Source organism: Schistocerca gregaria, chromosome X (assembly GCF_023897955.1).
Source record: "Schistocerca gregaria isolate iqSchGreg1 chromosome X, iqSchGreg1.2, whole genome shotgun sequence".
Classification (NCBI taxonomy): Eukaryota; Metazoa; Arthropoda; class Insecta; order Orthoptera; family Acrididae; genus Schistocerca; species Schistocerca gregaria.
Genome location: NC_064931.1, coordinates 762,118,774 through 762,137,456, shown reverse-complemented (window position 1 = coordinate 762,137,456; position 18,683 = coordinate 762,118,774). Strand labels below are relative to the sequence as shown.

The following is an 18,683-nucleotide window of genomic DNA, read 5'->3' as shown; positions in this document are numbered from 1 at the left end:
GGTCTTTATACCTGAGACCCAGAGCTTGCTCCGTTCACCCGATGTAAAATTTTGGACAATCTCCACATGTAATTTTACATACTCCTGATTGGGAAAGTTTATCACTCCTACTCTGCAAGGAGTGAATTAAATTCCTATGTAAACCATTATTAGTAGAATAGGCAACTCTGAAATTATGGGCTCCGAGTAAACACCCCAATTTATAACTTATATTGCCTATGTAAGGGATAGATATCGTTGCCACCTGTTTATATATAGCTATGGTGTCCTTTTAATCATATATCTTAGGCACTTGTGGGTTTTATTGTTGTTCTGAAGAAGGTGTAGTTATCTACGCTGAAACCTGGGTTAACATTTAACACTAAGTGTTTTTTTCACAATCGAAGTGGGTTTTTAGTTTTTTAATATATTAACCAACGATTGCTGACATGCTGCGATGTTGAAGGTTCTTATATTGGATCTAATGGCAACAAAAAGACCCGACCTCTTTGAAGATGTCCACATCAAAATTGATATCAGTGACCATGATGCAGTTGTGGCAACAGTGATTACCAAAGTACAAAGGACAAATAAAACAAACAGGAAGATATATATGTTCAGTAAGCTAGATAAAAGATCAGTACGTCATATCTCAACCAGGAACTTGAGACTACTAGCACAGGCCAGAAGCATATAGAGGAACTATGACTCAAGTTTAAAAGAATAGTTGACCATGCACTGGATAAATATGTATCCAGTAGAACAGTTCATAATGGGAGGGAACCTCCATGGTATAAAGTCATTGTATGGAAACTTTTAAGGAAACCGAGATTACTGCATAATGGGGGTAAAATAAAACTTTGGGCTATAGATAGAGAGATGATGTTTCGCTGTCAAGACACCTATGTGTGATGGTTTCAATGACTTCCATAGCAGAAAATTGTCAAATGATCTTCCACAAACCCAAAGAAATTCTGGTTGTATGGATAAGCTGTTAGTTACAGCAAAGTTAGTGTTCAGACCTTAACGAATGAGACAGGATCTGAAATTGAAGGTAGCAAAGCAAAAGCTTAAGTGTTTAACTACACTATCAACTGTTGCTTTACAAATAAAGACCCAGGGGAATGTGATGTTGAGAAACAGGTGAAATCATTAAAACTAAAGAAAGCTCCAGGGCCTGATGAAATCCCTGTCACATTCTATAGTGCATTTGCATCTGAGTTAGCCCCTATTCTAACTATATCTATCATAGACCCTTCAAACAGAAAAAATGCCCAGTTCTCATAAAAAGGGACAAGTCACACCAGTCTACAAAAAGGCAGTAGACGTGATCCATAAAACTACCATCCAGTATCCCTGACGTTTGTTGAAAAATCTTAGAACATATTCTGAGCTCATATATAATGAGGTACCTTGAACAGAATGACCTGCTCAGTGCCAACCAGCATGGATTCCAAAAACATTGATTGCGTGAAACCCATTTCTCACTTTTGTCACATGATATACTGAACACATTGGATCCAGGCAGTCAGATAGATGCAGTATTTCTTGTCTTCCAAAATACATTTAACTCAGTACCAGACCTACTCTTATTAACAAAAGTACAATCATATGAGGTATCAAGTGAAATTTGTGACTGGATTGAGGACTTTTGATTTGTTGAAAAATCTTAGAACATATTCTGAGCTCATATATAGTGAGGTATCTTGAACAGAATGACCTGCTCAGTGCCAACCAGCATGGATTCCGAAAACATTGATTGTGTGAAACCCATTTCTCACTTTTGTCACATGATATATCGAACACTTTGGATCCAGGCAGTCAGATAGATGCAGTATTTCTTGTCTTCCAAAATACATTTAACCCAGTACCAGACCTACTCTTATTAACAAAAGTACAATCATATGAGGTATCAAGTGAAATTTGTGACTGGATTGAGGACTTTTTGGTAGGGAGAGCACAGCATGTCATCTTGGATATAGGTTCATCATCAGATGTAGAAGTAACTTTAGGTATGTCCCAGGGAAATGTGTTGGGACCCTTGCTGTTCATGTTGTATATTAATGATTTTGCACACAATATTAATAATAACCTCAGAGTTTTTGCACATGATCCAGTTATCTTTAATGAAGTAGATTCTGAAGGAAGCTGCATAAATATTCAGTCAGATACTGATAATATTTCAAAGTCATGGAAAGATTGGCAACTTGCTTTAAATCTTCAGAAATTGTGTACTTCACAAAATGAAAAAAAAAAAAAAAATCCTATGACTATAAACGCAATGAGTCACTGTTGGAATGGGTCAACACATACAAATACGCGGATGTAATAGTTTGTACGAATATGAAATTGAGTGATCACATAGGCTCAGTCATGGGTAAAGCAGGTGATAGACTTTGGTTTATTGGTAGAATACTGGGAAATTTCAATCGGCCTACAAAGGAGATTGCTTACAAATCACTTGCATGACCGGCTGTAGGATACTGCTGAAGTGTGTGGGACTCATAAACAAATAGGACTAACAGAAGATATTGAACATATGCAGAAAAGTACAGCATGAATGCTCACAAGTTTGTTTGATCCATGGGAGATACTGAAGGAACTGAGCTGGAAGACTCTTGAATGTAGATGTAATCTATCCCAAGAAAGTGTATTAACTAAGTTTCAAGAACTGGCTTTACATAATGACTCTAGGAATATTCACAATCCCCTGTGTATTGCTAAAATAGGGATTGTGAGTACAAGATTAGAATAATTGCTGCATGCACAGAGACATTCAAACAATCATTCTTCCTGTACTCCATATGTAAATGGAATGGAAAGAAACCCTAATACCTGGTACAATGGAACTTACCCTCTGCTATGCACTCATGATTGTTTTCAGGGTATAGATGTAAATGTAGATGCAGACATAGACATGCACTATGTTGAACTATAGCCACTACCAGCATGGTCAAAATATTGTGCCACTGCTTTAACTGGTTCAGATGCTACAGCATGAATTAAAAGTAAAGAATATGCAAATTGAGCTGGAATACCATAACTGAGACATGTCTGCATGTAAAAATGACAGCATGAAGCAAGCTTACATAACCCATTCTAATATGTAGAAAGATAGTAGACAAGATCAATTTCATGCCAATTTCATTGAAATGGCAATTGATGAAATTGACTGTAATTCAAATGTGGTGTGATATTTGTAAAGTTTGATAACACCACCAAAACCCAAATGAAAAGCCACTTCAAAATTATTAATCACTAGACTAATATTCATATATGTTCATTCAGTTTTGTGTATCTTTTTTATAATGAGAGATTTACTATTTTAGTTTCTAAAAGAGTGTCAGTAGATGTAGAATGGAAAAACAAAGTAATTATTGTAGTAGGTTTAAGTGGCCTTAACAAGTTACAGTTCAGAATGCCTGAAGTTTTCATTTAAATTTCTGTATACTTCAACATTATACTGTGTATTGTTCATCTACTTACGGGAATGACTGGGCCACTGACTGAACAAAGAATTTCTCCATGTCAAACTGATCTCTTGAGACACTTCCTGATTCATCTAATAGGAATAACATGTTTGTTGCAACTCCATTCAAAGTGAGGTTTATTTTCTGGAAAAAATCTTCACCTATTTCTTCAGGTGCTGAAATGCAATAGAGAAATAAATAATTGTTGTGAGGTACATAAAAATAAAATTAAAATGCCTTTGAATTATAGATATTTGAATTATGATGGTGTGATTTTAGAATTTATTCATTTATTGGTATGAAGAACAAGAGTGGACCAAATGCCAAACTTTGGAGCACGCCTTACTCAATGATTCCCTGCCACACATTCAGTCCTACTCCTGTGTTATCATTTCATAGCGTGATTTTCTATTTAAATTTTTAAGGTATGCATCCATTCTCACAATGTGAATTCTTTTAAAGTTACACTTTGATTTCACCAATAGAATTTTGTGATCCACACAAATGAAGTCTTTGGCAAAATTACACAAAATGCCAATAGAGTAATTTATCCTATTTAGCTCTCCCACAAACAATATTTGAGACCATGGATATCTTTTGCTGAAGAGATACCTTTGTGGAAGAAAAACTGAGTTGTTTTAAGGAAGATTGTAAGATATTCTTTGTTAGCGACTTTCTCAAAAAATTAAAAAGAGGGAGAGTGGTCTATAATTAGAGGTCACTTGCTTATCGCCACTTTTATACATGTCTGTTACTACCACTTGCACCAGCCTTTCAGGAAATACAGTGTGACTGATTGTCCCATTGCAAAAGTAAATCAAGTAGGTGCTGCCAAATCAGCACAAGATTGTAGCAGTTTGAAATACTGTCATAACCAAAAGAGCTGCTACTTTTCAGTTAGCTAATACTTTCAGTGATCTGTTTAACAGCTTATTTGCTGGTAGTGGAGTACACAGTGCCTGTCTAATGAAGCCTAATGCATTTGCTTTTAATGGTATATTCTTTTGTCTGTTTTTACAATTACTGCATTGTAAAATAATCAATTCACTATGGGAATTAGTCCAATGGTTTCTGCAAATTATAAGTTTTATCTTGAGTTTTTCATCCATCCATGTCTCTGCATGGCTGTACAGTTTGAGATATTTTTCATTTTTATGACTGAGATTTTTTTAACTGAGTTACTATACAGTTTACAGCATATGCAGTAGTTTTGGATGAGTAGCATGTCATCTGCAAACACATGATAATTCTTAAAAATGGGTAAAACAATGGGCTCACAACTGCCTAAGGTTAATAATTGATGCTTTGCACCTCAGACCAGAAACTCAATGCCACACTCTTCCTTTCATTTCAGTTTAATGTGCAGTCTGAGCACAGCCCTACAAAATACTTAAGAATGCACAGGAATGTGAGGTTAGCTTCTTCATCAGAATATAATAGGACTGAATTATATTGCAGTAGGTCTTATTATCTGGAAAATTTAGAGGACTATATGTTACAACAGGACACAAGCACAAAAATGTTGAAATAAGTAGATTCTGTAGTGATCATCACACAGAAGTGTGTGCTTGTGAATTAACACTGAAAAATATCAAAAATGTAGGAAAAGACAGATTCTATTTACTACAAAGATTGCTGCTTACCATAAAGAAGACTTGACTTGTCTTCCTTACATTAAATAGCAATCTGTCTTTCCTACATTGTTGATATTCCTACCTGGACTTTCCATAGTTTGAATACCGAAAAAGAATTCACTTTTTATTGTAACTGTATACAATCTCCATTGGGAAATTTTGAACAGTTGTAAGGTGAATGGTGTCTGGCTGCTGTGCAGAGGACCTGATTTCAATTCCCTGTTCTGTCAGGATGGAAGGGCTGGTACAATGTGCACTCAATCTTGTGCAACAGACTGAGCAGTCACTTTAGAAATCTGCTGGCCTCCTGCCCCTCCGTACTGTGTCCAGTGATGCCATCAGCAGAGGATGACATGGTAGTCAGTCAGTCCCAATTGGCCCACCAGAATCAGAATGTAGAACATTGCACTTTGTTTATGAAGTCTACGGATTCCTTACTATGCTATCTTTCAGACAGCAGCAAGCCATTAATAGTTGGTGTTGTGACGAAGAAAGTAGGGATAATACCTCTCTTGTTTTGCCATCTGCATCCTTACATTCATTTTTTTTTCATTTTTTAATTAAGTACCAGTACCATTAACATACAATTTAATGAGTTAAGTTTTAATAGTAATTTCTGTAAATTTATTTTAAACGATGTGTAGTTTCAGTACCTATTATTGCAATGATTTATAAGGGCCCTGGTTTTGGTCACATGACACCACCGAGTTTCAGACGAGGAAACTGTGTCGGTTGGAAAAGTGTAAATAAGTGTTAAAAATCAGGTCATGTGTTAAAACAGTGACAGTGTCTGCTCCACACATACCTTTCTACTCTTCAAGAACTGTGAACTTTGTGGATAGGTTTTTACTGCTCATAGATGTTCAATACTAAACTACTGTAGTAGTATGTGGAGGTTTGCCTGCAAACTATTAATGAGGCTTATGGAAAGTTAAACAACAGTGCACTGGCCATATAAATGTGTATGTGTGGGGTTGTGAAAAGTGAAAGTAATAGACAGTCAAACACAACTGTACATCTGTCAGCTACATTATTTAGTAGTCAGTGTCCAAATTACAATCCCATTTTTCAGCCAGTGTAGCACCACAATATGTCGACACTGAGGAGAACAAATCAAAAAGAAATAAAACAGGTGGAACCACTATGATGCGATTAGAATGTAAGCTTTCTAAATGGTTCTGATGGGAAAAATTACCTGGAAATCTTATTTAGTTCCTACTATTTTATCCCAGTAATTAAAATTTCCAACATAAGTGGATAAAGCAGTAGGGCTCTAATTAATAATAAGCAAGAAAATAATAACTGTAACACCCAGTAACAAATGCTCTCTCTCATCCTGATGCACAGTTAGTTAGGATAAATAAGTTAGTGCCTACTCCCCAGTGAAAATCATTTGTAATAATTAATAATTTCAGAACCAAATTTTAAGAATAGCTTAGAAGTGATGACCTGGTATGAAATTTATAAGGAACCAAATACTGACATAAATTTTACTCTGTTCCACAATAAATTCATATAATTATTTGACAATATCTTTCTACTAGTAAGGCTAGCTTAATGTGTATGGTCTATTATTAAACGAGAAAAAAATGCAGAATATGTGGTTCAGTCGATCAGGGACTGTAAAAATAGAAAAACAAGTTGCAAAATTTTTACGTGTCACACTTGAAAATAAACTAATGTGAAACTCTTACGTTGAACACAAAGTGGTTAGGCTGTCAAGGGTTACATATCAAATGAAGAAACTGATGTGCAATGTGCCATTTGATTATGTAAAGAAAGTGTACTTTGCTTTTTTCAATCTGTTGTAAGATGTGGGTCAATACTCAATGACTCATTGAAAGGCAGAAGCACTGTGTCTTTGACAGGTACACAAAGAAAAGGTACGGAGCTTTGCTAGCTTTCAGAATGAACTTACTTTATCAAGCTTGTAGGCAAAACGTGTACACAAAACACACACTCACACACATGCACACAATTATCTCCCTACATTGTGCACAGTTGACTGCCAGCTCTTTCCTGACCCACGATGATTGTACTATGGTGAGCCGGGGAGACCCTGTCTAGTGCTGATCTTTTTAATGTATTTACATTCTCCCTTGAGAATCACTGGTGTTCAATAGTTTTATGTCTAACAAACATGCACACATATTTTAGTTTATTGTCTTGGATGTACACAAAGATTTGATTTAATGCCACTACTTTCATTTTTAAGATTAAGCGGTATTATGATTACCTGTCACTTTCTGTAAGCTTGATTTTTACACCCTTAAATAATACATGTATACTTTTTTATTATGCAGTGGTCTGAAGATGGCAAAATATACTGCCAAAACTGGTTGCTTTCAGAAGAAAATAAAATATCTTAAAGTATGTGGCTGTTGGTGAAGTTTTTTGACATTGAAATGTTTCACATTTTGTTGTATGCCATCACATTCCACCAGTTATCATAACCTCTTGTGCCATTATCATGCATTCTTCAAGAGCAGATATCTAGCTGAATGTCCTGCATGGTTTGTAACTCCCAAAGTTTACCTTTGGTCTTGATGGTGTGACCCTTTGTGATTACTGTGGCACAACATTTTTCATTTGGTGGTGATAAAGCAAGTTAATGGTTTGTTTTGAACATGTCTCAAATGTCAATTATGTCCACTTTGTGAATTGTAATACATACATCCCATAAAAGGCTTATCTTGGCACCTCCCAGACACTCATTTTCTGTCCCCCTCCTGAGCACATGGTGAGTCATTAGCAGCTAATATTTTTCCTGTTATAAATTTTAACACAACACTGTCAAGATTCAGATTCAGATTCTTTATTGTCCGTTCAGCACTATTACGTGCAATACACTTCATCAGTTAACTTAACCTCCTAATTCATTATAAAATATATTTTTACATATTTAAGTCGATATTTGGGCATTTCTGAAATTCTTCTAGTGAATGGAATGGGTTAGTTAACAAGAAGTTGTGTAAATTTTCTATAAACACTTCGATAGGCACACTTGAGGCATGTTAAGTCAATTTGTTGTATGTTTTAATTTCCATGTACTTATGACTATAGTTAGTTTTTGCTAACCTATTTTGTGGCAAGCGTAGGGAAGTACAGATTCTTGTATTGTAGTGATGCCTTTGGTCTGTTACACCTAAATTTCTTTTTTAACATTATATAGATCAATAGCTATTAATATTTTATGTCTAATGAACAATAGTTTATAAAGTGTCCTATTATCAACCTTTGCCACTGAACACTACCTCTCCCAATGACCTGCAGATTCCAAACACACCACTTCCTTCCTTGTGCACCTAACAAACTACATGCTAACCTATAACTACTTCACCTTCAAAGGGAAGGTATACAACCAAATACTTGGCACAGCGATGGGCACCCATATGGCATCCTCCTATACCAACCTCATCATGGGCCACCTAGAGGAAACAATCCTCACTTCCCAAAACCCCAAACCACTGCTCAGGTTCAGGTTTATTGATGACATCTTTATAATCTGGACTCAAAGCCAAAACACTTTATCCTCATTCCTCCACCATATCAACATCTTCTCTCCCATCCAGTTCACCTGGTCCTCCTCCACCCATCATAACCACTTCTCCTCCTCGCAGATGGCTCCATCCACACCTCAGTCCACATAAAACCCACCAATCACAAACAGCTGCCATCCCTTCCACACCAGAAAATCCCTCCCATACAGCCTGGCCACTGAAAGCAGATGCATCTGCTGTGGTGAGAACTCCTTCGCCAAGTATGCTGAAGGCTACACAAAGGCCTTTGAAGACAGGCAATACACTCCAGACCTAATACACAAGCAGATCTCCTGTGCCATATCCCCACACATACCTGAGACTCGCATCCATCCCAAGAACCAACTACAAAGAATTGCCCCCCCCCCCCCCCCTTATCACTCAATACCACCCGGGTCTGGAATGACTGAACCATGTCCTTTATCAGGGCTTTGATTATCTATCATCATGCCTTAAAATGAGGGACATTCTACCCATGGTACTTCCATCCCATCCTAAAGTGGTGTTCTTCTTCTGACCCAACATGTCCACAACATCCTAGACCATCCCTATGCCACTCCCACCGCCAATGCCCTGCCTCAGGGATGATATCCTTGTGGAAAACCCAGAGGCAAGACTTGCCGAATCCATCCACCCAGCTCCTCCTACTCCAGTCCTGTCACAGGCTTATCCAACCCCATCAGAGGCCAGGCCACCTGCAAAAACAACAATTTTATATACCAGCTCTCCTGCAACCACTGCACAGCGTGTTACATTGGTATGACAACCAAACAGCTGTCAACCAGGATGAACAGCCAACCTGTTGCCACAAAAATTGCGTCCCCATCCATCTGCTACATGACCCCTCTACCTGCACCCGTAGCTAGCCCACAGATGGCTCCCTACTCTCCCACAAGCAATTAGACACCTACCCCCTACCCCATCTTTGCCTCTCTCCTTCCCTCATATCACCCCACTCTGTTTCCCCACCTCACCTAAGTACAATCACTGTGGGCCAGGAAAGAGCTGGCAGTCAACTGAGCACGATTTAGGGAGACAATCATATGCCAGTGAGTGAGTGTGTGTGTGTTTTTGTGTGCATATTTGGCCTACAAGATTAAAAAAGGGATTTATTCTGAAAGCTAGCAAAGCACTGCACTTTTTGTTTGTTTACTTGTTGAAGACACAGTGCTTCTGCCTTTCAGTGAGTCATCTCCTGTATTCCTAAATAATTTTTATTTACCATTATTCCATTTTCTTATTTCTGGATCACCAGAATTTCACTTTTTTTCTGTTTTCCCGAAGTATTAATCCACACCTTACAACAGATTGAAAAAAGCTAAGTATACTGTTCTTGCACATTCAAATGACACATAGCATGTCAGTTTCTACAGTTGATATACAACTCTTGACAGTCTAGCCATTATTTCTTCAGCATAAGTGTTCCATGTTAGTTTATTATCATACATGATACCTAAAAATTTTGCAATTTGTTTCTTTATTTTTACAGTCTTTGATAGACTGAACGAAATATTCTGGGTCTTTTTATCATTTAATAATAGGCCATTCATATTAAGTTAGTATAACTAACGACTGAAGTTGTGAATTCACACTCAGTTGGTTGATTCATATCTGTATCTAAATGGCTACTTGCCAGTCACATTAAGTTCTGGCAGAGGGCTCACCAAACCACCTTCACAATAATTCCCTTTTATTCCACACTCAGACAGCATACAGAAGAAACATCTTTGTTTTAATGATATCCACTCTGAATCCTGTATCATGTTCCATGACACTCTCTCCTCTATTTCTTGATAATATAAAATGTAATGCCCCTTTTGAATTTTTGTGATATACTCAATTAATCCTATCTAGTAAGCTTCCTACAACAAGCAGCAGTACTCCAAAAGTTGATCATGATATAGGCAGTCTCTTTAGTAGATCTGTAGTATCTTCTATGCGTTCGGCCAATAAAACACAATCTTTGGTTCACTTTCCCCAGAACATTGTCTATGTGTCCTTTCCAATTTAAGTTGTTTGTAATTGCAATTCCTAGGTATTCAGATGCATTTATGCCATTTACATTTCATTAATTATTGGTGTAACTGAAATTTAATGGTTTCCTGGTAGCACTCACATCGGCTCCTTTTTAGTGGAATATAGGCATGCTATGACAGTGCAAAAAGTTTTTGTTTTGGTGCATTCAAATTCAGGCAAGATATAAGTGGTTGTTCTTGCAGTGCTTAAATCTAAGGCTCTACAGATGCTACATCAACAAAATTGGGGCATAGTTCATATCAAATGCATTGCTAGAGAGCATTGCTGCTGTAAAAAATATATATTCAATTAATGCTGGCTAAATACCAGTTATGGCCACAGGCTTGTGAATGACAACACCAATGTGTATTCCTTAATGTAACCTAACAATGAAGGGGTAAGAGTACATGTCCATTACAAAAAGAAATTGATTAATTGTTGTTAACTTTTATTAACAACATAGTTTTAAATAGGTACTGATGTATAAGTAGGGTCTAGGCCCTAAAAATATCCTTTAGCACAATCTTACCAATACCAACATATTTTCTGTTATTACACTACTTTATGACCACCACAGAAAAAAATACAAATATCATTAATTTTTGGTGACTTTTATCTACTACATACTTTTTAAGGGTATGTAGAAGCGTCCTAAACCTGGAAATGTCAGTATAAAATTTGTTGCTTGTCACATTCAATAACAAAACTTATAATTTTGGGTTACATTTTACTGCAAAATTTAAGACAATTGTAATAATCTGGTACAAGAACTTGTTAAATAACATTTTTTTCAGAATTTTAAAATGTAAAATACATTACCAGTTTATAAAGTACATGAAAAGTTTACAATATTTTCAAAAGTTCAATATGTTGGTATAAACTACCCCCTTGGTATTGTAACTTTTAAGTAGAAAGATATTTTCAAATCATTATATGAATTAATTGTGGAACAGAGTAAAATTTATGTCAGCATTTGGTTCCTTATAAATTTGATACCAGGTCATCACTTCTAAGCTATTCTTAAAATTTGATTCTGGAATTATTAATTATTTCAAATGATTTTCACTGGGGAGTAGGCAATAGCTTATTTATCCTAACTAACTGTGCATCAGAATGAGAGAGAGCATTTGTTACTGGGTGTTACAGTTATTATTTTCTTGCTTACTATCAATTAGAGCCCTACTGCTTTATCCACCTATATTGGAAATTTAATTGCTGGGATAAAATTGTAGGAACCAAGTAAGATTTCCAGGTAATTTTTCCTATCAGATTCCTTTAGGAAACCTACATTCTAATCACACCAACTGTTAACTGCTTGCTGCTGTCTGAAAGATAGCATAGTAAGGAATCTGTAGACTTCATACACAAAGTGCAATGCTCTACATTCTGATTCTGGTAGGCCACTCGGGACTGACTGACTGCCATGTCATCCTGTGCTAATGGCACCTTCGGACACAGTCATATCCTTCTGAAATTAGTATGCTATTAAGCAGAATAACAGGGCAACACCTTAAACACAGAAAACACTCCCATGCCATAACACCATGTCCTTAACACTTCAGGTAATGTTCTTGAGGCATTCGTCAAACCCAGTCTCTTCCATCAGGTTCTCGTAGGACATTGAAAGATTTAGCATTCCAAATCACTTGTTTTCAATCATCCACTTGTCAGTGCATTACTGTTTACACCAGCTGAAGTGATGCTTTGCACTGACTACAGAAATGTGTGGCTAAGAAGGGGTCACTCACCCACTGTACCTCACTCTTTTAAACTTATTAGACACACTCATTGAGCTAGCTGGTGTGCTGGTAACACTTTGGAACTCGTGAGCAGTTCCTTCTGCTGATTTCATGTGATTTTTTACAACCACCACCTGCAATGCTGAATGGTCCCTGTCTACCAGTACATGACGTCTGCCTGATCTTGGTTTAGATGTGATTCTTCCATCATGTTTCTCCTTCACAGTCACATTGTCAACAGTCAACTTGAGCAGCTTTAGAATGGCTGAAATATCTCTGATGGATTTGTTGCTCAGATGACATCCAATGACTTAGTCCATCTTCAAAGTCATTGAGCTATCCTGACAAACCTATTCTGGTGTTATTGCCTGTCTACTGGCAAAACAATGCAATCCATCTCCTTTTACACCTCTCATGATGTCTAGTGGTCGACTCCACAATACATAATGGTGTCCAGATGTGTTTGATCAGATAGTTTATTACTTTCTTGGAGATAGCAATAAACATATGGAATGTCTTGTTGCTCATATGGACAGCACAGCTATGAATTTACTGAACAAAGGTGACATTTTTTGACTTAATGGTAAAAATGCCACCTTCATTTGATAAATGACTTCTGTTACAAATGGCACTGACTACAAAGTATGCATGCAGAGAATTTATGTTCGTTTGGTAATTCATCTGTTGAAGCTTGTTCATCTTTTCATCTCTCTACTTAGCATTAAATTGCTTGTGGCATAAGCTCACACTTTCTTGTGAGATAGATGACTGAAATTTATAGTGCTCCACATTCATCTGCCCATTTCCTTCCACAAACCATAGTGCCTATGTTCACCTGGACTGCCACACTGGCAGAATTCAGGATCCTATCACATACCAATCGGCTGTCAGTGAAGTACATGAAAAAATTACATCTATGTAGGCACTCTGCAAGCCACTGCACAGTGCATGGCAGAGGGTATCCTGCACCGCTACTAGTCATTTCTTTTCCAGTCCAGCTCCACTTGTAAATAGACCAAGGGGGAAGAACTGTCTACATGCTTCTGTATGAGCCACAATTTCTCGTATCTTATCTTTGTGGTCCTTACGTGTAATGTATTTTCGTGGCAGGAGAATCATTTAGCAGTCAGCTTCAAACACCAGTTCTCTAAATTTTCTCAACAGTGTTTCTTGAATAGAATATTGCCTTCTCTCCAGGGATTCCCATTTGAGTTCCCAAAGCATCTGTCCAACGCTTACATGTAGTTTGAAACTATTGACGACAAATCTAGCAGTCCACCTCTGAATTGTTTTAATGCAAGCATTTAATCCAACCTGGTTCAGATACCAAACACTTGAGCAGTACCCAAGAATAGGTTGTACCAGCTACAGTGCGACAATTATTGAACAGTATGAAACAAAACATAAATTGGTTACAAACTATGGCGTGCACACCCTTTATTCACCATGTAAACGCCACTACAGATATTAAAAAAATGGTTAAAATGGCTCTGAGCACTATGTGACTTAACTTCTGAGGTCATTAGTTGCCTAGAACTTAGAACTCATTAAACCTAACTAACTTAAGGACATCTCAGACATCCATGCCCAAGGCAGGATTCGAACCTGCGACCGTAGTGGTTGCTCGTTTCCAGACTGTAGCACCTAGAACCGCACGGCCACTCCGGCTGGCCTACAGATATTCAGATTTAGGTTATGAGAAGTTCAATATTCCTGCCATCATTGGATATGATGTGCCACAGATGAATAGTGAAATTCTGCATGACCCATTGAAGTGATGGAACATTGATGCTGTCAATGACCTACTGAATGGTTGTTTTCAGTTCAGCAATGGTTTTGGAATGATTGCTGTACACCTTGTCTTTAATACAGCCCCACAAAAAGGAGTCACATGTGTTCAGATCTGGATACCCCAGAGCCAGAAAGCAGTCTCCAAAGTGTTCCCCAGGACATAAAATGCTCTCCTGCTTTGATGGGATACAGCTCCGTCTTTCATGAACTGCATATTGCCAAAATCAGGGTCACTTTGGATAATGGGGATGAAATCATCTTCCAAAACCTTCATGTACCATTTACTAGTCACCTTGCCATCAAGGAATATCATGCCAATTATTGTGTGACTGGACATTCCACTCTCCCTGTAAATGCAGCCTCGTTTAAAGATGAGCCACACTTTTCTAAATTTCTTCCAACAAAACAAAGACAACCATTCACCTTCCTTACCACTGTCCTCACATGCTTGTTCCATTTCATATCAGTTTCCAAGATTATGTCCACATATTTAAATGATGTAACTGTGCCAAGTAGGACACTACTAAAGCTGTATGAAGATATGGGTTTGGTTTTCCTACTCTCCTAGATTTACTTACATTTTTCCACATTTAGAGCTAGCTGCCATTTGTCACACCAAGCAGCTAATTTTGTCTAAGTCATCTTGTATCCTACTACAGTCACTTGACTTTGATACTTTACCATACACCTTAACATCATCAGCAAATAACCACAGATTGCTGCCCACCCTGTCTGCCAAATCATTTACTTATGTAGTGAACGACAGCAGTCCTATCACACTTCCCTGGGATCATCCTCAGTATACCCTTATCTCTGATGAACACTCACCATTGAGGACAACATGCTGAGCTCTATAACGTACAAAGTCTTCAAGCCACTCATGTATCTGTGAACTTATTTGATATGCTCATACCTTCATTAACAGCCTACAATGGGGCACTGTATCAAATGCTTTCTGGAAATCTAGAAATATGGAATCTGCCTGTTGCATTTCACCCACAGTTCACAGTATATCATGTGAGAAAAGGGCAAGTTCAGTTTTGCATGAGCAGTGCTTTCTAAAACAATTCTGATTCATGGGCATATGCTTCTCAGTCTCAAGAAATTTTATTATATTCAAACAGATAATATACAACATGTTTAAAGATTCTGTAGCAAACCAAAGTTCGGGATATTGATCTGTAATTTTGTGAGTCCATTCTTTTACCCTTCTTACATACAGAAGTCACATGCACTTTTTTCAGTCATTTGGGACTTCATGCTGCATGAGAGATTTCCAATAAATGCAAATAAGGTAAGGGGTCAAGGCTGTAGAATACTCACTGGAAAACTGAATTGGGATTCTTACTCTACTCCAGAAATGCTTATTACTATGCTGTCCATATGAAAGCCTGTCTGATGGACAAATGGTTGTATGTTTCTATGATTCTCATACATGAACAGTTTCTTGAATGCATAATTTGAAACTCTGGCTTTCGTTTTGCTGTCTTCAACTGCTGGACCATACTGGTCAACAAGGCACTGAATGGAAGTCTTAGACTTGCTTAGCAATTTTACTCAGGAATTGAGTTATTCTGGGTTCTTTGTCAGATTTTTTTCTAAGGTATGATGGTTGTAGTTGCACACATCTCTACTGATCTTTGTTTTTCATCATTTGTGTGTTCTCTTTTGAACCAAGAGAGCAGCCACCTCTGCTTCCTCAGCATTTTTGTGAATTTTGTTATTGAACCGTGGTGGATGTTTTCCATTCTTAATCCACTTACTAGGCACATAACTCTCCAGACCACAATTTACAATCTGCTTAAACTTTGCCCATAATTCCTCTACATCCATCTTACTGGAACTAAGTGATGTCATTGCAGTATCTAAGTGAGATGCTAACAACTTCTCATTTGCTCTTTCTAGCTGAAACAATCTCATAGTCTTCTTGACTGATTTATTATTTGTCATAACTATAGTTGATATAATGACATCATGATCACTAATCATCATTTCTATGTTACATTGTCAACAAGATCCAGCCTATTTGTAGAATGCATTGTGTGTGGGTTCATGAACAAGTTGCTAAAGACAGTTTTCAAAAAATGTGTTCAAAAGTACTGCACATGACTGTTTGTCTGTACCCCCTGCAGTGCTTCTATAAACATCCCAGTCTATACTTAGTAGGTTTAATTCACCTTCAACTAGTACTGCATGATCTGAGTATTTACATGTTACTGACCATAGCCTTTTTTTGAATGACTCAAGAACTGTCACAACAGAATCAGGTGGCTGGTAAAAATAACCAACAATTAACTTACTTTCACCTTATACACAACCAGATAATTTCACTGTTGCACTCAACTTCAACTTCACTAGAGACGATATTTTTGTCAATTGCAATGAACACTCCCACTCCTATGGCCCTTAATCTCTCTTTCCAATGTACCTTCCATAACTCACTAAATATATCAGATATTTCCACTTCAGATTTCAGCCAGCAGCCATCACCACCTCCGCCACCCAACTGTATGAATCGAGAATGGCCTCGGAGCCCATGCAACAGATGTTTTTGGTGCTGATGTGAACCACAACTTGTGGATGACTGAACATTTCATGGTTGATAGTCACAGGCAGGGCAACCTCCACATCTCAGATTAGACCCCCCAGCAGACATACTGAGCGCCCATTGGCTTTCTTACTAGTGCTGAACACTATATGTCTAAGGGGCCCCATAACATGCTTAACACTGGAGTTCCTGATAACTAGTAACACCCCCCCCCCCCAACCCCCCCCCCCCCCCCCTCACACACACACATGTGCCTGCTTGGACCCTGCTGAAGTAGCACATGTCAACTCACAGGGCACAGGGTTAATAGGTGAGGCCAGACAGCCAGTTACCACATTGGAAACATGAAGATATGAAGTCATGTGGACAAACAAAATCCATTTACGTTGCATTCAAAGCACTGATTCTGGAATATGGCTGCTGAACACCAACAGAGTATGGACATTTGTGAACATACATTGGTGCATTTTGTGTTTTAAATTTTTCAAATTTTCCATCCAGTTAAAACTTTATTTATTTTTGTACTTTGTTTCATTTAGATGCCTGTGCTTTGGCGGGCCTGCAGAACTGCTCCAGATGGACAAGATAAGTCATGCTCCTGTGTGACCCTATTAAACTAACAATATTTATGAAACATTTCACAGCAACTCTTAAATCATACCTTCTAAACAAGCCCAAGGACACTCTAGATGAATTTTTAATTATGTAAAGCACTGTGTGTAGAAAGCCTTCCAGTTGCTATTTATCTTGTTATTTTAACACTTTGTCTATATTTCTTAATTAATTGTTAGAAAAAGTATAAACATTCTCCTGTCTGTAGGCTGTAAAGTGCTAACGTTCAAGTATCTACTCAATTAAAAGAATATCCTGTTCATCGTTAGGATTATATCTGTGTAACATTTATAAAGCTGTTTGATTTTTGCTATTCTAAAAATGTATCCATTAAGTCATCAGAGAACTTGTATCTATCATATAATATCACTTGACTTGTCATACTGTACGTATGTACATTAAACAATGAAAAAGGACCACTAAATTACTATACTACATTAACAGGAGACTCTACTATGATTGAAATGGTATTGTTGTTGCAAAGTCATAACCTTTGTGATGTGAACCAGGTTTCTTATAAACATTCCCCCACAAGAAAAAGGTCCAGGACATGAAAAGAATGATCAGCCTCTCACAAATAAGAAACATAGATGTGTACTGTTAAAATGGAAACTGTCCAGATTTTTAACAAAATAAAAGCTAGAATCAATTTCTCTGACCAGATTTCTACTCATACAACAACAGTTTTCAAAGTAGTAAAATGATAAACAACCTTGTCAGTGGAATACTGATATCTTCAAGGCACATCTGCTGTAATTGGGTATGTGGTATACAATGAATAAACCAACACACAAATGAAATCTTAACTTAAAAAAGAAAATTTCTAGATTATGATTTTACATTTATTCTGATTTTGTGAAAACAAAATGTAACAGTCACTAGGCATGGAAAATAAATTGAAGGCTGTGTACCATCTGCTATGCAGTGATAAAATGAACTAAAGGAAAATATGTCACTAAGAATAAAACATCAAGAGATTGTATGTTTTGCCAGATTGTCCTTCTCTACCTTTTATTTCTTTGGTGTGTGTTCAGAAATTTCACAGGAAATTAATATCTGCAGTGTCATTACAAGTATGTATTTTAAGAAAGAAATAAATGCTCTTCATGTTTTAAGATGTTACTTCCATTTCAAATGTGTGGAGATGAAACTCGATTTTTTCTTGTTTTTAAAAGCTGCAGTTTCAGATATATGTGACTGATATGCCCAGAATGGTAGAGTTTGTAACAGCTGTATAGGATTGAAATGCCAGCACATGTGTTAAGAAGCTCAAGTTACCAAAGAGACAGACAGCATAACAATATCAATATATCTATATTAAATCAGAGTTTTTCACTACTGTGACCCAAAGAAAC

General features: G+C 37.2%; 1 protein-coding gene across 1 annotated transcript in view; it reads right to left on the bottom strand.

The window, feature by feature from the left end:
- The window catches only part of LOC126299305 (P-selectin-like), an 84,190-nt gene that overhangs the window by 41,658 nt on the left and 23,849 nt on the right, over positions 1 to 18,683 (bottom strand). The window contains exon 8 of the mRNA XM_049991105.1: positions 3,466 to 3,625. Within this exon, the coding sequence (XP_049847062.1) occupies positions 3,466 to 3,625 (160 nt within the window). The remainder of the gene's footprint in view (positions 1 to 3,465; positions 3,626 to 18,683) is intronic.